The 22,469-nt window shown below is 37.9% G+C and overlaps 1 protein-coding gene across 7 annotated transcripts in view; it reads right to left on the bottom strand.

Moving 5' to 3' along the window:
* Positions 1-22,469, bottom strand: part of PlexA (plexin A) — a 680,989-nt gene that overhangs the window by 36,197 nt on the left and 622,323 nt on the right. For 3 of the 7 annotated variants that reach the window (XM_070084031.1, XM_070084033.1, XM_070084032.1), the window contains exons 20-22: positions 18,870-19,083; positions 17,590-17,794; positions 2,556-2,866 (exon numbers count right to left, since the gene is read on the bottom strand). In XM_070084031.1, coding sequence (XP_069940132.1) covers positions 2,556-2,866; positions 17,590-17,794; positions 18,870-19,083 — 730 coding nt within the window. The remainder of the gene's footprint in view (positions 1-2,555; positions 2,867-17,589; positions 17,795-18,869; positions 19,084-22,469) is intronic. The other 4 variants (XM_070084036.1, XM_070084037.1, XM_070084034.1 and 1 more) reach the window with 2 other exon arrangements.

Raw genomic sequence — 22,469 nt, 5'->3', positions numbered from 1 at the left:
CAAGACAGATGTAAAGAAAACAGTACTTGTAGGAAATTTGTGTGAGAGATGGAAAAGTAGGAAGGAAAGGATGGAGAAAGGAAGAGAGAAGGAGAGATTGAGAAAACATGTATGGGAATGAGACTTGGGAGGGGGGCTATTGAAGGAGAGGGAAAGGGAAGAGGGAGCTGAAGGGGAAGGAAAGGTGGAGTGGTAAGGAAAATGAGCAAGGAGGTAGAGTGGGTAGAGGTGGAGTTGGGGGAAGGGAGGAGGAAAAAGGGGGGGGAAAGATAAGGGAGATGAGTGCAGAAAAGGAGAGTGGCAGGAGAGTATGTCCCACTCTACCACTGAATGGAGTTTCTTTCACCTGGCTGAGGTGTGTATTTCTTCACAAGTGATGAAGAAAGTACAGCCTTCACTCTCCACCTCCCCTCCTCTTCCCACTTCTTACACACTATCCTGTATCTCTTTTATTACTATATCCTTCATATTTTCTTTTTTATTTCTGAAAAATCTTAACTTTAATGCTCATATACCTAAATGCATTTTTTTTTTTACAAACTTCACAAGTGCAGGTTAGTCACCAAAAAAACAAATAAAATGAATGAGCTCAGAGAACACAAATAAGTAAAATTAAATAAATAAATTAAATAAATAAAGTGCATTTTCTATGCATGTGTTAAATTATGCAATAAGCTGAAATAGCCATTAAACTGCTAGTCAACAAAGTTACATTCATGTTTATGCTCACAAATACTGCATCCCTAAGTATATCTTAAATGTTCTTATTTAACAAAGAAACTACAATAAAAAAGAAAGCTTAAAGATGAATAATTACTATCAACTTTTCACTCCTGGTAATAAATGTTCAATGCAAAATCATTTATAGAAGTTTCTCATTAAACTGTATCCTGATGAACTAAGGAAAGTCTGACCATTCACAGCCAACACAAATGCCTCAATATAATTGTTGATATGGAAATGGGAAAATACCCTCTTTTATAATTATGGATATAGGATGGTTGGAATAAGAAAAATTGTATTTTATAATTAGTTGAAAGGGCAATACAGCACATGGGGAATGAGAGGTAATCAAGTTTGATATGAAGAAAGAAAGTGCAGCTCCAATTATTTATATCAAGAGCCCTTCACTGGCATAAAGGCACTGAAATAAAGGGATTACAATCATTGAATAAATGCTTAATATTACTGTTTGACACTTAAGGTAGCTAAACATGTGGTGCCAATACAGTAACAAACATGCTAACAGAAATGCTTTACATGCATTCCTCTCCAGAGGGTTGCTGTGATGCTGCTGAAGGACTTGATTCAAAGGATTGGAGCTACCCACCCCTTCCTCAGATCAAATCTCATTACCTCCTGTTATCAGGTGCTGTATGACAGATTTAGTATCCTTCTTCCTGAATAGTGTAATAATAATAATAAAATAAATTACATACATTAATGGCTTTGGATTTAGATATATGGAATTGGTAAATCTGAAGAACACAATCTTGGCAATAATCAGAAATTTTTTATTGTTTGTGTTATCGCTTAAAACTGCAGACCGATATCAATTTGCATTATTAACATTCCTGTGGAAGAATGAGCAATATTTCATTTTTAATGTATCCTCCTTCAAAATGCTGTTTTTGAATCTGTCAAAATATTCAATGTGAAGTGCTTTCCATAAACAGGATGCTTATGGAGTAACAGACCCCTAAGTCCACTGTATTGGCAACAGGCAACCTTGCCACATTATAAAATTTCCAAAGCTGTATTTGGTTCTAGTAATAGATACAAGAGATACAATACTATGATCACAGCCACTGGAGCAAGTAAATGAGATATACTTTTTTGTTTACAGCAAGTAATAATTACCTGTAGATAAATGGCTCAGAATATCCACAGGTTGTTGAATTATGCAACACTTGGGTATCTTTATTGAATTAAGCAACACTTGGGTATCTTTATTGTATAAACGTTTTGCCATCTAGTGGCTTCCCGAGTTCATTACTGGTAAGAATGGTTGAAAATCAGGAGGGGTTTGAAGTAATCATTCCCTCAGCCTGGATGGCTGAGGGACTGATTACTTCAAACTTCTGATCTTCAACCATTCTTCTCTGTACTGAACTAAGGAAGCCATTGGATAGCAAAATGTTTCCATGATAAAGATGCACAAGTGTCTAATTCAACAATAATTACTTGGGTATGTGTATAAACCTAGATAGGAAGAGAGTAGCGTGCTTGTAGATGAACAAGTGAGTGCATTTCCAGAAAGAATCTATAGTGTTGGGAAGTTATTAGTAAGCAAAGGAAATAAAAAATTAATTAAATGCTGTACTGTAACCATTTCCTTCAAACAGCTCACGCCTGTACTAATAAAAGTTTTATTTCTTGTTAGTATAATTGGGAATTATTGAAGCACAAATTAATAACCACACACATCCCCACTACACACACACACAGTACCATCAAACATATCAAAAACATTGTCAAGCATGATCAAAAGAAACAAACATGATCAGAATAAAAGATAACACTTAAAAAAGAACAAACAAAAGTGTGGCTCTAACCTGCCTTGTGGTGAAACGGACCTTTGCTCCTACCTTAACCCCCGCTTCATTATCGTGGTTAAGGGGCGATGTGGCCCGCGAGAGGGGCGGACTGGCAGATGTGTATTTATTCATATTTAATGTCTCGTACTTGTGGTGTGACTTATCTGATTTATCAGAAAGAATTGACATGTAGTTATATATTGATGACTGTTTAGGTATGAGGGTTAACTGGGCCAGATCAGGAACATTATAGTGGGCTAAAGTGTTCAGCTTCTTCCAGCCTCCCTCAGGCCTAGTGGTGGTGTCTTCGTCATATAGGATGAGTCGACCTGAAAAAAGTTACTTTATATTATCCTGATATTTATTACAGGTCGGCCATCACTTATCCGGCATCATTGGGACCTGCGGTGTGCCGGATTAGTGAGTTTGCCGGATTACAGAATGGTTAGGTTAGAATAACACGTAATAAACCTATCAACAGAGACTCTCTGCTACATCTCCCTCATTTTCATCACTGCTTTCTCCTCCACTGGCTTGCTGCTGTGGATTTGCAACCATCTGCACAATTCCCGAGTCAGTATAATGATGAAATTTGAAATTATGCTAGCCGAAATTAGCACCAGATTACTTATGGAACCGGATAACTGATTGCCAGATTAGTGATTGCCGACCTGTACTAAACTTTTAGATGTGGAAGACACTCAGATCTTAAATAATTGTTGAAAAATGTTAATTATTAACCCCTTTACTGTCCAAAGCCCCAAAATTAAAGGTGTTTAACATCCACATTTAAAAAAAAATCTAAAATGGAAGAAAACCTTTTCCTGAGGGGTAATGATACTAAAAGTATGGAATTTTATAGAAAACTTATTGAAATATGTAGGTGCAAAGTAATTAGCAGTCTGGGCACAATATATGCATTGATGATTCTACCCACTCTGAGTTCTATTTTCAGCCAATTTCACTGCTCAATTTGACCAAATTCTTAGCTATTTAGCTAGTACAGTGTATGCTTATTGACTGAGCACAAGAAACTGCCCATTTAACTATGAAAACTACTTTATAAAGTGCACAAGTCAGTAATTTTGTGAATTTTACACAAAATTTAAAAAAAAATCCAATATAAAAACACATAGGTAGCAGGTTGGTAGACAGCAACCATTTGGGGAGGTACTACCGTCCTACCAAGTGAGTGTAAAAAGGAAGCCTGTATTTATTTTACAAGATGGTAGGATTGCTGGTGTCTTTTTTCTGTCTCATAAACATGCAAGATTTCAGGTACATCTTGCTACTTCTACTGACACTTAGGTCACACTACACATACACACGTACATGTTTATTGTTTACACACTCATCCGAGTTTTCTTTGATTTTATGTTAAGTTCTTGTTCTTATTCCTTTTCCTTTCATATCCATGGGGAAGTGGAATAAGAAGCTTTCCTCCATAAGCCATGAGTGTTGTAAGTCAACTAAAATGCCGGGAACAATGGGCTAGTAACCCCTTTTCCCGTATAGCCTACTAAAAAGAAAAAGAAGAAAACCATCCAAGTGGGATGTTTGAATGTGCGTGGATGTTGTGCAAATGATAAGAGATGAATGTGGATGTTATGAATGAGATGATGCTGGATGTCCTGGCTTTAAGTGAAACAAAGCTGAAGGGGTGGGAGAGTTTCAGTGGAGAGAAATAAATGGGATTAGGTCAGGGGTTTCAAATAGAGTTAGAGCTAAAGAAGGAGTAGCAATTATGTTGAAGGATAAGTTATGGCAGGAAAAGAGAGAATATAAATGCATAAATTCAAGGATTATGTGGTGTAAAATAAGGGTTGGATGTGAAAAGTGAGTTATAGTAAGCGTTTATGCATCTGGAGAAGAGAGAAGTGCAGAGGAGACAGAGATTTTGGCCAGTTTCACACAAATTTCAACAGATGCTAATTTCAAAACAGGGTCCAGAATAAACAATGCAGACATTCCTGGCACTAAAATAACATTTTCTCTGTTCATTAACGACGGTTCCAGGCCCCTCTTATATTACTTTTGCTTTCCATTTGGAATTTTTATTCACAAAAAATAGAAGATTTACTGTTATGCAGACTGCTGCATTATTGTAATAATTGTATAAATAATGTCAACCCATTCTTGACTCCGTATTGGAATTTAGACTGGCAGGCGGACAGGTATTGGACTGTGATGTCATTTGTTTACTCTTGAGCTTCGCTAAAGAATAGAACATTTTCGCTACTGTGAGCGCAATTTCAAGGTACTTTTCGTCATGAAAGCAATCAAAATCATATCTATTTCTGTAATATATCTTTCATTCTATCAAATGAGACCGAAAAAATGAAAATATAACCATAACAACCATAAAAAAATATACCTCTAAGCGGCCGCTAATGGCTGAGAAGTGAACTCCGCTATTTATGGTCTGATTTTTCATTTTTGGTGTACATTAAGAAGTATCTTTCCATCATACATTGCCCAAGTTTCAATAAGATAACCCAACAAACAATTGAGAAAATAACAATAATAATATCTTTATTTACTACATGTACGTGTACAAGGTATACAGGCCTAGCTGACATCAGTGACATACTACTACATTATAGAAAGCCACTTGTTATGCAGAGTATTTCAAGGAAATTAGGTCAGTGTCCCAGGATAACACCCACACCAGTTGACTAACACCCAGGTACCCATTTACTGATGGGTGAACATAGACAACAGGTGTAAAGAAACACGCCCAATGTTTTTACCCTGGCTGGGAATTGAATATTTACCAAAAATCATATATGGCTAACCCAAGCCAGGTACTATAAATAAGCCACATTGTCTGACTTTTTTGGGTTATCCTAGGTTCTTTACACATATGCTGCTAAATGTGATAATCTATATAGAGAAAATAACTTTTTTGTTTCAGGTTTATGGTGCAGTACGAGTGTATATCACAGTTAACCCTGTGATACACTCCGTTTTCTCTAATATAAGCTCCCAAGACAGGGATAGGAGAATGGTACTTGTATACCATATCCTCTTCATACCTCTGTCGAACTGCCCGGTATTATGTCAAATATTATTTATTCTGGAGTATTTAACATGTTTTATGTTATTTATATTGTTTATTATGTCATATTAGATCAATTGTCATAGGCAATAAGCTGTAGTGTTGATATTAGCATAATAATAAAGCATATTCTCCTGCTTCATGAGACTGAGCTCATGGCAACCGACAGTGGCTTCAAAGCCACCTTATCTTTAATGGATAATGTACTGTGTAGGTGCTTTACACAACGAGAAGCATTTCTTTTATTCATTGGAAGCATGGCTAGGGCTAAAAGTAAGCAGGTTATAACAAATGGAGAAAAAGAAATTAGAATGACTTATGCAACAAGTAGTGCCACCAAACAGTACCAGCAGGTTGGTGTGGCGACCCTGGAAATTTGAAATTATGCTAGCCAAAATTAGTGCCGAATAACTGAAGGAACTGAATAACTGATTGCCAGATTTGTGATGGCGGACCTGTAATACATATTTTATGAAAAAGAGGATAAGTATAGAATGTACGATATAGCGCATAATGAAAGTAGTTTGTTAGATTATGTATTGATGGATAAAAGGTTGATAGGTAGGCTTCTGGATGTACATGTTTATAGAGGGGCAACTGATATATTGGATCATTATTTAGTTATAGCTACAGTTAGAGTATGAGGTAGAGGGGACAATAGGAAAATGGCAACAGCAAGTAAGAGAGAGGTGAAGGTGTATAAACTAAGAGAGGAGAAAGTTCAGGCAAGATATGAGCAACTATTGGCAGAAAGGTGGGCTGGTGCAAGTATGAGTAGTGAGGGGGGGAGGGTTTGAAGAGGGCTGGAATAGTTTTAAAAATGCAGTATTAGAATGTGGGGCAGAAATTTGTGGTTATGGGAGGGTGGGTGCAGGAGGAAAGAGGAGTGATTGGTGGAATGAAGAAGTAAAGGGTGTGTTAAAAGAGAAAAAGGTGGCTTATGAGAGGTTTTTACAAACCAGAAGTGTTATAAGAAGAGCAGAGTATATGGAGAGAAAAAGAATGGTGAGAGAGTGCAAAATGAGAGCAGATTATAGAGTGAAAGAGGCACTGTCAAGAAATTTTGCAGTGAGATAAACAAGTTAAGAAAGCCTAGGGAAAGAATGTATTTGTCAGTTAAAAACAGAGTAGGGGAGTTACTGTAGTTGATGGGAAGCTGGAGATATTGGGTAGATGGCAGGAATATTTTGAGGAACTTTTAAATGTCGATGAAGAAAGGGAGGCGGTAATTTCATGCACTGGTCAGGGAGGTATAACATCTTTTAGGAGTGAAGAAGAGCAGGATGTGAGTGTGGGGGAGGTGCATGAGGCATTACGTTGAATGAAAGGGGGTAAAGCAGCAGGAACTGACGGAATCATGACAGAAATGTTCAAAGCAGGGGGGATATAGTGTTGGAGTGGTTGGTATTTTTGTTTAATAAATGAATGAAAGAGGGGAAGGTACCTAGGGACTGGCAGAGAGCATGTATAGTTCCTTTATATAAAGGGAACGGGTACAAAAGAGATTGGAAAAATTATAGTTCACTACATATACCAGGAAAAGTGTACGGTAGGGTTATTATTAAAAGAATTAGAGGTTAGACAGAGAGTAGGAATGTTGATGAGCAAGGAGGCTTTAGAGTGGGTAGGGGAGGTGTAGATCAAGTGTTTACATTGAAGCATGTATGTGAACAGTATTTAGATAAAAGTGGGAAAGTTTTCATTGTATTTATGGATTTAGAAAAGGCATATGATAGAGTTCTAGGTAGTAGGTTGGTAGACAGCAACCGCCCAGGGAGGTACTACCGTCCTGCCAAGTGATTGTAAAACGAAATACTGTAATTGTTTTACATGATGGTAGGATTGCTGGTGTCTATTCTATCTCATAAACATGCAAGATTTCAGGTATGTCTTGCTACTTCTACTTACATTTAGGTCACACTACACATACATGAACAAGCATATATATATACACACACACCCCTCTGGGTTTTCTGCTATTTTCTTTCTAGTTCTTGTTCTTGTTTATTTCCTCTTATCTCCATGGGGAAGTGGAACAGAATTCTTCCTTCATAAGCCATGCATGTTGCAAGAAATGACTAAAATGCAGGGAGCAAGGCGCGAGTAAGCCCTTCTCCTGTATAAATTACTAAATTTGAAAAGAGAAACTTTTGTTTTTCTTTTTGGGCCACACTGCCTCGGTGGGATACGGCCAGTTTGTTGAAAGAAGAAGAATATGATAGAGTGGATAGGGGAGCAATGTGGCAGATGTTGCAAGTATATGGAATAGGTAGTAAGTTACTAAATGCTGTAAAGAGTTTTTATGACGATAGTGAGGCTCAGGTTAGTGTGTGTAGCAGAGAGGGAGAGTACTTCCCAGTAAAAGTACATCTTAGACAGGGATGTGTAATTTCACCATGGTTGTTTAATATATTTTTAGATGGGGTTGTGAAAGAAGTAAAAGCTAGGGTATTGGGGAGAGGGGTGGCATTAAATTATGGGGAATCAAATACAAAATGGGAGTTGACACAGTTACTTTTTGCTGATGATACTGTGCTTAAGGGAGATTCTAAAGAAAAGTTCCAAAGGTTAGTGGACAAGTTTGGGAGGGTGTGTAAAGGTAGAAAGTTCAAAGTGAACATAGATAAGAGTAAGGTGATGAGGGTATCAAATGATTTCGAAAAAGAAAAATTGGATATCACACTGGAGAGGAGTATGGAAGAAGTCAATGTTTTCAGATATTTGGGAGCTGACTTGTCAGCGGATGGGTTTATGAAGGATGAGGTTAACCATAGAATTGATGAAGGAAAAAAGGGGAGTGGTGCGTTGAGGTATCTGTGTAGACAAAAAACATTATCCATAGAGGCAAAGAAGGGAATGTACGAAAGTATAGTGGTACCAACACTCTTACATGGGTGTGAAGCTTAGGTTGCAAGTGCTGCAGCGAGGAGGCAGCTGGAGGCAGTAGAGATGTCCTGTCTAATTGCAATGTGTGGTGTAAATATTATGCAGAAAATTCAGTGTGTGGAAATTAGGAGGAGGTGTGGAGTTATTAAAAGTATTAGTCAGAGGGCTGAAGAGGGGTTGTTGAGGTGGTTTGGTCATTTAGAGCGAATGGATCAAAGTAAAATGACTTGGAGAGCGTATAACTCTGTAGGGAAAGGAAGGCAGGATAGGGGACATCCTTGAAAAGGTTGGAGGGATGGGGTAAAGGTAGTTTTGTGGGCAAGGTGTTTGGACTTACAGCAAGCGTGCGTGAGGGTGTTACACAGGAGTGAATGGAACCGAATGGTTTTTGGGACCTGACAAGCTGTTGGAGTGTGAGCAGGGTAATATTTAGTGAAGGGATTCAGGGAAACCGGTTATTTTTATATAGCCGGACTTGGAAATAAGAACATAAGAAAGGAGGAACACTTCAGTAGGCCTGTTGGCCCATACTAGGCAGGTCCTTCACAAATCCAACCTGCCTAGGTTGGGAAGTGCAATGCCTGCACTTTAAAGTAGGAGTTTAGGATATTGGCAGCATTTCCTACATTCCTTAATGTCCCCAAGCTTCTCCTATATTACCTTACCCTCCATTTTGAATTCATCACACACACAAAACACACACACACACACACACACACCCCAAAAAAATAAATAAAAAATACCCTATTCCTCATTTAATAAAATATAACCAGGAATAATTTGTCATGGTTTACAGAATCCCAGCAATTGAATCAAACCCATAAAACAGACCAGGGGGAATAGGGAGGCCTTACCAATTCTCAGGGAAATTGGCTAGAATCAAATATTTCCATTACTCACATGCCAATGTCAAACTGTTTCCAGTTTGCAACCAACCAAAATCATTTCTATTTCAGTAGTACAGTGGACCCCCAGTTATCATAATTAATCCGTTCCAGAGAGAATGACTAAACCCAAATCTGACGATTTCCGAATTCATTTTTCCCATAAGGAATACATAATGTAAATCCAATTAATCCGTTCCAGACACCCAAAAGTGTTAACAAAAATTATTTTTTGTAGATTAAATATAGATTTACATACAGAAAAGAATGAGAAATAGAGTATAAAACAATAATATCACACTTACCTTTAACCCTTGGACTGTTTCGGTCGTATATATACGTCTTACGAGCCACTGTGTTTGATGTATATATACTCAAATTCTAGCGGTTTCAAATCAAGCAGGAGAAAGCTGGTAGGCCCACATGTGAGAGAATGGGTCTGTGTGGTCAGTGTGCACCATATACAAAAAATCCTGCAGCACGCAATGCATGAGAAAAAAAAACTCAACCATTTTTTTTTTCAATTAAAATGCCGACTTTGTGGTCTATTTTTGGATAGTATTTATGGTTGTATTATCGCTTTCTTGGTCTCATTTGATAGAATGGAAAACATAAGTAAATAGAGGTGATTTTGATTGGTTTTACTATGAAAAGAACCTTGAAATGGAGCTCAAAGTAGGGGAAATGTTTGATTTTTGCTGATGTTCAAAAGTAAACAAATGATGTCATTGTCCAATAAATGTCCAACTAGCCATTCTAATATGCAGTCATGAATGGGTTGACATTATTTATACAATTATTACAATATTTCAGTAGTCTGCATAACAGTAAATCTTCTATTTTTGACAATGTCATATTTTTTTATTTTTTTGAAATTGGCCAAATTGCAAATTTCTGACCATGTTATTGGGTAGTTGAAATTGTAAATGGGCAGTTTCTTGTACTCAATCAACAGAAAAAATGGAGTTCTAAAGAAATAGCTATGAGTTTGTTCGACTGGAACAATGGAATTAGCCGAAAATAAGGCTCAAAGTGGGCGAAATCGCCAATTCGTAAATATTGCCGAGGTCACTAACTTCGCGAGAGCGTAATTCTGTCAGTTTTCCATCAAATTTCATTCTTTTGGTGTCATTACAATCAGGAAAAGATTCTCTATCATTTCATAAGAAATTTTTTTTTTTTTCGGAAATTTTGCAACACCAGGAGACACTTCAGGATTTGGGGTTGCGACAGTCAAGGGGTTAATGAAGACTCTTGTTGGTGTATGGAAGATGAGAGGAGGGGAGAGGGTTAGGGTGATAAGAACATAAGAAAGGAGGAACACTGCAGCAGGCCTGTTGGCCCATACTAGGCAGGTCCTTTACAATCCATCCCACTAACAAAACATTTGCCCAACCCAATTTTCAATGCCACCCATATGCAAGTCCCACTCAAATCCAACCCCTCTCACTCATGCATTTATCCAACCTAAATTTGAAACTACCTAAGGTTTTAGTCTCAATAACCCAACTAGGTAGACTGTTCCACTCATCAACTACCCTATTTCAAAACCAATACTTTTCTGTATCCTTTCTAAATCTAAACTTGTCTAATTTGAATCCATTACTGCAGGTTCTCTCTTGGAGAGATATCCTCAAGACCTTTCTTATATCACCTTTATTAAAACCCATCTTCCACTTATACACTTCGATCGTGTCTCCCCTCATTCTTCGTCTAACAAGTGAATGTAATTTAAGGGTCTTCAACCTTTCTTCATAAGGAAGATTTCTAATGCTATGTATTAATTTAGCCATTCTACGCTGAATGTTTTCTAACGAATTTATGTCTATTCTGTAATATGGAGACCAGAACTGAGCTGCATAATCTACGTGAGGCCTTACTAATGATGTATAAAGCTGTAATATAACCAATGAACTTCTGCTGCTTACACTTCTTGATATAAATCCCAGTAATCTGTTTGCCTTATTATGTACACTTAGGCATTGTTTATCGTAACCCCCAAGTCCTTTTCGCAATCTGTATGGCTAATTTCTACATTATTTAACTTATAAGTGCTAGGGTTATGGACACTCCCGAGCTTCAGAACCTTGCATTTGTCTACACTGAACTGCATCTGCCACTTTTCTGACCAGCTATTGAGTTTCTCTAAATCCTCCTGAAGTTCCCTGAAATCTACGTTTGAATCAATTATCCTACCTATCTTTGTGTCATCGGCGAATCTTCTCATTTCACTAGTAATTCCCTCATCAAGATCATTGATATATATTGTAAACAACAACGGGCCCAAGACTGATCCCTGTGGAACGCCACTTGTTACAGATCCCCAATCGGATTTAACCCTAATTATGGATACACTGCTTCCTGTCTGTGAACCATGATTCGATCCATGAGAGCACTTTTCCCCCAATGCCATGAGCTGCCACTTTCTTTAACAGTCTTTGGTGCAGAACTCTATCAAAAGCCTTACTAAAATCTAAGTAAATAATATCAAATTCTTTATTGTGATCAACAGCCTCAAAAGCTTTACTGAAGAAAGTTAATAAATTAGTCAGACAAGAATGGCCTCTCATGAATCCATGCTGAGTATCATTAATCAGATTATGCTTATCCAGATGGCTTCTCATAATCTCAGCTATAATTGACTCTAGTAACTTGCCTACAATTGAGGTCAGGCTTATTGGGAGGTAATTTGACGGTAATGACTTGTCCCCTAACTGTAGTAGGTTGGTAGACAGCAACCGCCCAGGGAGGTACTACCGTCCTACCAAGTGAGTGTAAAACAGAAACCTGTAATTGTTTTACATGATGGTAGGATTGCTGGTGTCTTTTTTCTGTCTCATAAACATGTAAGATTTCAGGTACGTCTTGCTACTTCTACTTACACTCCGGTCACACTACACATACGTTTTTTTTTTTTTTTTCAACAAGTCGGCTGAAGGAGGGGTGTTAATGTTGCAGTTTTAAAAACTGTAGTGTAAAGCACCCTTCTGGCAAGACAGTGATGGAGTGAATGATGGTGAAAGTTTTTCTTTTTCGGGCCACCCTGCCTTGGTGGGAATCGGTCAGTGTGATAAAAAAAAGAAAAAAAAAAAAAGTCGGCCGTCTCCCACCGAGGCAGGGTGTACAAGCATATATATACACACCCCTCTGGGTTTTCTTCTATTTTCTTTCTAGTTCTTGTTCTTGTTTATTTCCTCTTATCTTCATGGGAAAGTAGAACAGAATTCTTCCTCTGTAAGCCATGCGTGTTGTAAGAGGTGACTAAAATGCCAGGAGCAAGGGGCTAGTAACCCCTTCTCCCGTATAAATTACTAAATTGAAAAAGAGAAACTTTCGTTTTTCTTTTTTGGGCCACCCCACCTCAGTGGGATATGGCTGATGTGTTGAAAGAAAGACTTGTCCCCTGCTTTAAAAATAGGAATTACATTAGCCATCTTCTACATATCAGACACTACACCTGTTTGAAGAGATAAATTATAAATATTAGTTTAATGTTCACAGAGTTCCATTTTTGCATTCCTTAAGAACCCTTGAAAAAAGCTCATCAGGACCGGGCAATTTATTTTGCTCTAAACGGTCTATATGTTTGATAACCATTTCGCTGGTGACTGAGATATTACATAACTTATCTTTCTCAGGCCTACTAAAAAACCTAATTATTGGGATATTATTAGTGTCTTCCTGAGCAAAAACCCAAGAGAAAATAATTATTAAAAATAGAACACATTTTATTCTCTTTGTCAGTAAGATACCCATTTTTTTTTTTTCAACAAGTCGGCCGTCTCCCACTGAGGCAGGGTGACCCAAAAAAGAAAGAAAATCCCCAAAAAGAAAATACTTTCATCATCATTCAACACTTTCACCACACTCACACATTATCACTGTTTTTGCAGAGGTGCTCAGAATACAACAGTTTAGAAGCATATACATATAAAGATACACAACATATCCCTCCAAACTGCCAATATCCATAGTTATTTTTAAGAGGTCCTATCTTATCTCCAACTTTTGTCTATACTCTTCTTTCTTCTTGCAATGTACTGGCTGTATCCCACCGAGGTGGGGTGGCCCAAAAGGAAAAATGAAAGTTCCTCCTTTTAAATTTAGTAATATATACAGGAGAAGGGGTTACTAGCCCCTTGCTCCTGTCATTTTAGTTGCCTCTTATGACATGCATGGCTTACGGAGGAAGAATTCTGGGTTAGTTTTTGAATCCCTAGCAACTTTAATTTCACAGTCCCAGCAGCATGTATAGTGTTCAGAAAACTAGCATATTGATAGCTCTCTTCATTACCCCAGTCCACAGATAAGTGTTCTCTAAGCCCAATGTAATCTGCTAAGCGAAAATCTGGGACCGTTACCGAGTTATCCCAACTATCATGCTTCCATTCAATGCTAAAGGTAATTGATTTGTGGTCGCTTGCTCCGAGTTCATCTGTAATTTTTAAATTATTAACAAATGTTTCCTCGTTTGCCAGAACCATGTCAAACAGGTTATTTCCCCTTGTAGGTTCTATCACAAACTGCTTCAAAAAATAATCCTGAACTACTTCTAAGAAGTCATAAGATTCTAAATTTTCAGTCAAGAAATTCCAATCAATCCAACTAAAGTTGAAGTCCCCTAGAATTACTACATTATAGTGTATTGTGGCCTTAACAATTTCTTCCAATAGTAGTCTCCCTTGGTCCCTATCTAAGTTTGGGGGACAGTATATCTCACCTAAAATAAATTTTTCATGCCCCTCTGAAAATTCTATCCAAACAGACTCTGTATGTGTTATTTCAGACTTTATACTCATTTTTATGCAACAGTTGAAGCTATCTCGGACAAACAGTGCCACCCCACCCCCCTTCCCGATACTTCTGTCTACTTGGAACAATTTAAAACCCTGCATGTGACCTTCAGCAGGCATGTCCCAATTTTTCGTATTGAACCACATCTCGGTTATGGCAAATACATCAATGTTACCTGCACTAGCAACTAACTTCAACTCATCCATCTTATTCCTAGCACTACGACAATTTGTGTAATATACGTATATTTAAAGACCCTCCTTTCTCTTTATCCTTCCTGCTCCTTTCTGTTTTTTCACTATACCTATTACTATCCTTGTTATTGTTTAGATTTATGATATCAAAGCCTAAATCCATATTTTGACACTCATTATTTTCCATTTCTAAATCCATACCTCTAACTAATCCTAGTTTAAAGTCCTAACAACACCTTCAACTGAGCTAGCAAGAAAACCCACACCTGCCCTGGATATGTGAACCCCATCCCTGGCATGCATGTCATATAAGCCATAGAAGTGGTCCCAGATGTCAATGAATGGTAACACATTATCCTTCCCTTGATAAGGATAAGGATAATTCTATTCACTCATGCACAAGTCCCACTCAAATCAAATTGTGTATGTGGGGAAGTACCCTGTCTGGTGTGTGGGGAAGTGCCCTGGCTGTTGTGTGTGTGGGGAAGTGCCCTGGCTGTTGTGTGTGTGGGGAAGTGCCCTGGCTGGTATGTTTTTTCTTGAATTCTATCGTGTTTATTGCCTTCTTTACCAAAGGGCTGGCACTAGGAGCTTTCTTTTGGTCCATTGTGGTTTATTTAGCAGTTGCAAGCACTAAAACATAAGAACATAAGAATGGAGGAACAATGCAGAAGGCCTACTGGCCCATACAAGGCAGGTCCTTATCAAAACCACCCCTACCCTAAACTACCAAAGAATTTACTCCCATGCCAATTAAACCCAGTCCCTCACACTCGTATATTTCTCCAATCTCTTTTTAAAGCTGCCCATGGTCCTAGCCTCGATCATCCTAATCAGAAGACCGTTCCACACATCCACAACTCTGAAAACCAGTACTTATGTCCTTTCTAAATCAAAATTTATCTAACTTAAACCCATTATTTCTGGTCCTTACCTGGTTCGACACCCTAAGTACTTTATTAATATTTAGTGAAGAGATTCAGGGAAACTGGTTATTTTCACATAGTCAGACTTGAGTCCTGGAAATGGGAAGTACAATGCCTGCACTCTAAAGGAGGGGTTTGGGATATTGGCAGTGTGTATCTTTATACGTATATGCTTCTAAACTGTTGTATTCTGAGCACCTCTGCAAAAACAGTGATAATGTGTGAGTGTGGTGAAAGTGTTGAATGATGATGAAAGTATTTTCTTTTTGGGGATTTTCTTTCTTTTTTGGGTCACCCTGCCTCGGTGGGAGACGGCCGACTTGTTGAAAAAAAAAAAAATCTTTGTTTATCCCAGTGATCCACTTATACACCTCAATGATATCTCCCCTCAGTCTACGTCTCTCCAGAGAGTGGAGATCCAAGGCTCTAAGTCTATCTTCATACGGGAGATTCCTTATACAGTAAATCATTTTAATCATTCCTCTCTGCATGTTCTCCAATGAGTCTATATCCATCCTGTAGTAAGACCAAAACTGAGCGGCATAATCTAAATGAGGCCTCACCAGTGATGTATAGAGCTGTAAAATAACTTTTGGAAAAACGAATGGAATATTACAAAATATATCGTATGAACACGTGAGATTGTGCTCAATGGCTGATAAAGAATGACACACTGACTGTAAATGGTGTGTCAGGCCGCTTGGACACGTTTGGGATGAATGATTATTAATGAGCGAAATGACCATCACCGAGCCAATATTTTGACGAAAATATGTTACTATTTCCGAATATTACGAAATCTGACGACTATGAAATCCGGGGGTCCACTGTATGTCTTCCATTTTATCAAATGATACCAAGAAACAGCCAACAAAGCTATCATAGAAAATACCTCACAGTTACTATTTTAAATCAAACACAAGGTCAGAGTTTTACTCTTCCCATCACGCACCATGTGGGCATGAGATTTTTATATACGTACTATGCACACTCACCACATGGACCCATTCTCTCATATCTAAGCCAAAATTTACTGCTCTCAGTTTCTTTGAGTGAGCTGAGCTCAAGATGTAGATATATGCAAGGGACCTTGGCATGAATAACACTGATCTACGTGGCGAACAGTGAAAGGGTTAACCCTTGATTGTTTCAGCCATATATATATACATCTTACGAGCCAGTGTTTCGGACGTATACATACTCAATAATTCTAGCGGCTTAAAATCAAGCAGGGGAAAGCTGGTAGGCCCACATGTGAGAGAATGGGTTTGTGTGGTCAATGTGCACTGTATAAAAAAAATCCTGCAGCACACAGTGCATAATGAGAAAAAAAAAAAACTGACCGTGTTTTTGGATTAAAGCACTAACTTTGAGGTGTATTTTCGTATAGTATTCATGGCTGTATTCTCGTTTTCTTAGTCTCATCTGAAGGAATGGAAAACACATTATAGAAATAGAGATGATTTTGATTAGTTTCATGTTGAAAACAACTTTGAAATTGAGCTCAAAGAAGTGGAAATGTTTGATTTTTACCAATGTTCAAGAGAAAGCAAATCACACCACATGTCCAATACATGTCAACTGGGGAGTCTAATATTCTTTCACTAGTGCAGTGATATTATTTATACCATTTTTACATTAATGCAGTAGTCTGCATAACCATGAATCTTCTATATTTTGTGTGAATAAAAAATCAAAATAGAAAGCAAGAGTAATATAAGAGGGGCCTAGAGATGTGACTAATGAATAGAGGATGTTATTTTAGTGCCAAGAATGTCTGCACTGTTTATTCTGGACTTTATTTTGAAATTGGCATCTTTTTTAATTTGCGTGAAATTGGCCAAATTGCCAATTTCTGACCACTTTATCGGGTAGTTGAAATCGGTAAATGGGCGGTTTCTTGTACTCAATTGATTGAAAAAATGGAGTTCTAAAGAAATAGCTATGAGTTTGGTTGACTGGAACAATGGAATTGGCCGAAAATAGGGCTCAAAGTCGGTGAAATTGCTAATGTGTATATATCGCCGAGATCGCTAACTTTGCAGGAGCGTAATTCCGCAAGTTTTCGATCAAATTTCGTACTTTTGGTGTCACTACCATCGGGAAAAGATTTTCTATCATTTCATAAGAAATTTTTTTTCCCAAAAATTTTTCGACATAGAATGACAGTTTCAGAAAGGGGCTTGCGACAGTCAAAGGGTTAATAAACATCTCATATAAACTTTTCCTTAAGGAGAAAATAGTGGACAGATTTCTTTAATTACTGTTCAAAGGTTTGAATGTACATACACTATAAGCGAGATAAATTACCTGAGGTGCCTGTACGCCACTCAAGATCCAGGTCTTCTCTCCGTGGTCGCTGGGAGTATGGGTAGGACCGGTATATTGCATCAAGGGATTTTTCTTTAACCTGAGAGATTGTGTCACAATCCAGGACCTTAACTGGTGTCTCTCCGCTCTCCATAGGACCATCAACTGCTCCCATGTATAAGTTGCACATAGATACGTATACAGTCTGCAAAGGGCATGTTACATGGTTACACATTACAAATAAAAACATAACAGAATTTACTGAAGTATATAATAATACATTTCATTACCATATCTGTGATCATTTTTGTTGAAACAACTGTAGAAAAAAAAATGTGCAAGCTTCAATTTGAGAACTGTAAAGATGAAAATATGTAGTAGGAAACATAAGAAGAAAGATATAATGGGATGCGAGACAAATATGATTGGGTGCAAGATGAATGCATTAGAGAAATCAGATTCTGTAAGTGAATGAGGAAAGAATAGTTCTGGAAGACTGAATTCAAAAGTGGGAGCCAATTACAAAAATTGTACCAAGGAAGTCTGAAGTACCTGGGGTACATGACCGAGAATGTTTAGTCTGCTTTTCTTAGATTTGATCATGGGTAATGTACATTTTAAGAAGAAACTGATCAATACAGTGTGTGCCTGACAATTGTTTAAAGTCCAGTATTCGGAACTAGGAACTTGTCTTCTCATAGACACCCATGTTATAAATAAGATGCATTTCTATGCAATAATATTTCATATATGATTTCATTTTTTAATTTAGAACACTTACTCAATATTATATATTCATTACTGTTCATGGTCATATGCAAATAGCTTGAATGGGAGAAGATGGAAGGATGAGTAGGGTCAAAATCTGAGATAGTTAATATATGCTGGAATAGTTAATATATGCTCAAAGTTTGCGTGGAATGTACTCAAGGAGTGGCAAAAAGCATGCTTGGTGTCTTTACATAAAGGGGACAAGAAAGTAAAGAAAAAAAAAGTATGGCAGAGGCAAGAGTGGAAAGAACACAGAGGCAATGAATGGATTTGAAAACAGAAGATAATGTGTAGATCAAATGTTTACAGTGAAGACTGTGAGTGAGCAATAAGATAAAAAGAAACTGCTGAATTCATGGAGCTGGAAAAAGTGTATCCAAGGAGTGATGTGGAAAGTGTTGCAAATGTAAGAATATGACAACTTGTTACTAACTGTAATGGGTTTATGTGAGGGGGGAATACAAGGTGCATGCTCGAGATGTAGGAACAAATGGGAATGGTTAACTTGCCATTTCTTTAAAATCTATACTCTGGCGAATAAGTTTTTCTTCTGATAATGAATATCTAGCTTCTGAGGTAACAGCATCAACAGGCCCTTTGTCCACTTGCTGCTTGATGGCACGGAACAACATGTAGAGCGGCTCTCCAGCACACTCCTTCAAGAACTTGTACAACAGGAATGTGAACCAAGAAGACAACATCTTCTCTGCCACACTCTCCGTTCTGCAAGGATAGAACGTGACAATAACACATGGCAAGATTTTCCTTAGACAAGCATTATGTTACTGAAGTCTTAGAAAAAAAAAAAATTGAACTCAGTACCAGCAATATTTTAGTCTAATCCATCTTAGTGACTTTCATTTATTTTGTAGATCTTCCAATAACTTAAGTTTGCCTAGTTCCTGTGTGAGTTCATCACTGTTCTTTCTTAGATTTTTTATCACTTCTTCCTGCTTTACCTGGTCTTCTATCATTACCATTAATCTTGTTATTTTGTTTATTATGGTGAAGAGGTGTACAACTTGTCAATATTCATTCTTTGATTTGTTAGACATAATGTAAATGCAAAAAATCACTTTTACCAATGACATACCTTTAAGACTTTCCTTGTATGTGTGTGTACATATATGTATATAAATACAGTGGACCCCCGCCTTACGATCAGCTCCCAACTTGAACAATTATGTAAGTGTATTTTTGTAAGTGCTTTTGTACGTGTATTTTTGGCGGTCTGAAACAGACTAATCTAATTTACAATATTCCTTATGGGAACAAATTCGTTCGGTAACGGCACCCGAACAGACTTCTGGAATGAATTAATATCGTAAGTCGGGGATCCACTGTATATGCAAACAATCGCAGGCGGGCAATCTTAACTATGCAGGACAAGCCACAGGGGTGAGGGTGGGGGGGTCTTTAGCTCGAGTACTTTCACGCTTCTCAGTGCGTCATCAGGAGCTGTGCAATGTTGCAAGGGAGCAACCAAAGCAGGGAGAGAGGTCTCAGAGTAGCATAAGTGTCACCGGCCACGGTTACCCTTAGACTGGCTTAGTAGTCGGTGCCACCCCCACCCTACCATCATCCCCCTACTACCCACATAGGGTAGGAGGGTTTCTGAGATGTCAAGTATGAAATTATAAGATATAAAAAGTCAGCCCTAAGCTTCTTCTAATCGTTTATAACAGGTTACATGGTTTGAGAAAATAAATTTCTCGTTAGATACTGTAGACATGGATAGCTATTATCCGGTGTGACCTTTTCAAAAAATGAAAGAAAGGAATACAATGTACTCTTTGTCAGTTTAAATGTCCTGCTCTGGGGTAACCGAATGTTCTACTGATGTACTCAGAAGTGTCTCTTCCTAAATATTGTCTACTATTTTCTCAGTGGCTGTTAATATGCCATACATGGGGACTTCTATGCCTATCCGATATTATTTCTATTATCTAAATTCTACTAATACCCTTTAACCTCTCCTTATGTTATCTCGTTATCTTGTGTGCTTGTCACTGTTTGGTACATTAACAGCTACAGGCATTATATAACCATCAAAACTAACGTGATGTGAAGTTTTGGTACGTAGACACTGGACAGGCGTCACCAACCCATCAACTCACCTGGCATAATGAATAATCCTGTGATATTGTATAGCATTGTTGTTTAAGATTGTGTACAATGGACTCTACTAAATAATTGAGCTTGTATAACCCATAATTTGAGTTGTATACTGTATATATATATATATATTTTTTCAACAAGTCGGCCGTCTCCCACCGAGGCAGGGTGGCCCAAAAAAGAAAGAAAATCCCCAAAAAGAAAATACTTTCATCATCATTCAACATTTTCACCACACTCACACATTATCACTGTTTTTGCAGAGGTGCTCAGAATACAACAGCTTAGAAGCATATACGTATAAAGATACACAACATATCCCTCCAAACTGCCAATATCCCAAACCCCTCCTTTAAAGTGCAGGCATTGTACTTCCCATTTCCAGGACTCAAGTCCGACTATAAAGGAGGTTTTGTGGGTAAGGGGCTTGGACTTCCAGCAAGCATGCGTGAGCGTGTTAGATAGGAGTGAATGGAGACAAATGGTACTTGGGACCTGACGATCTGTTGGAGTGTGAGCAGGGTAATATTTAGTGAAGGGATTCAGGGAAACCGGTTATTTTCATATAGTCGGACTTGAGTCCTGGAAATGGGAAGTACAATGCCTGCACTTTAAAGGAGGGGTTTGGGATATTGGCAGTTTGGAGGGATATGTTGTGTATCTTTATATGTGTATGCTTCTAGACTGTTGTATTCTGAGCACCTCTGCAAAAACAGTGATAATGTGCGAGTGTGGTGAAAGTGTTGAATGATGATGAAAATATTTTCTTTTTGGGGATTTTCTTTCTTTTTTTGGGTCACCCTGCCTCGGTGGGAGACGGCCGACTTGTTGAAAAAAAAAAAAAAATTATATATATATATATATATATATATATATATATATATATATATATATCCTAGGTAGTAGGTTGGTAGACAGCAACCGCCCAGGGAGGTACTACCGTCCTGCCAAGTGAGTGTAAAACGAAAGCCTGTAATTGTTTTACATGATGGTAGGATTGCTGGTGTCCTTTTTTCTGTCTCATGAACATGCAAGATTTCAGGTACGTCTTGCTACTTCTACTTACACTTAGGTCACACTACACATACATGTACAAGCACATATATACACACCCCTCTGGGTTTTCTTCTATTTTCTTTCTAGTTCTTATTCTTGTTTATTTCCTCTTATCTCCATGGGGAAGTGGAACAGAATTCTTCCTCCGTAAGCCATGCGTGTTGTAAGAGGCAACTAAAATGCCGGGAGCAAGGGGCTAGTAACCTCTTCTCCTGTATATATTACTAAATGTAAAAGGAGAAACTTTCGTTTTTCCTTTTGGGCCACCCCGCCTTGGTGGGATACGGCCGGTGTGTTGAAAGAAAGAAAGATATATATATATATATATATATATATATATATCCTAGGTAGTAAGTTGGTAGACAGCAACTGCCCAGGGAGGTACTACCGTCCTGCCAAGTGAGTGTAAAACAAAAACCTGTAATTGTTTTACATGATGATAGGATTGCTGGTGTCCTTTTTTCTGTCTCATAAACATGCAAGATTTCAGGTACGTCTTGCTACTTCTACTTGCACTTAGTTCACACTACACATACATGTACAAGCATATATATACACACCCCTCTGTGTTTTCTTCTATTTTCTTTCTAGTTCTTATTCTTGTTTATTTCCTCTTATCTCCATGGGGAAGTGGAACAGAATTCTTCCTCCGTAAGCCATGCGTGTTGTAAGAGGCGACTAAAATGCCAGGAGCAAGGGGCTAGTAACCTCTTCTCTTGTATATATTACTAAATGCAAAAGGAGAAACTTTCGTTTTTCCTTTTGGGTCACCCCGCCTCGGTGGGATACGGCCAGTGTGTTGAAAGAAAGAAAGATATATATATATATATATATATATATATACAGTGGACCCCCGCATAGCGAACTTAATCCGTGCAAGAGGGCTGGTCGTTATGCGAAATGTTCGCTATGCGAATTAATTTTCCCCATAAGAAATA

This window comes from Cherax quadricarinatus, chromosome 11 (genome assembly GCF_038502225.1).
Source record: "Cherax quadricarinatus isolate ZL_2023a chromosome 11, ASM3850222v1, whole genome shotgun sequence".
NCBI classification, from domain to species: domain Eukaryota; kingdom Metazoa; phylum Arthropoda; class Malacostraca; order Decapoda; family Parastacidae; genus Cherax; species Cherax quadricarinatus.
Note: the sequence above shows the minus strand (reverse complement) of the source record. Positions and strands in the feature narration are given on the sequence as shown.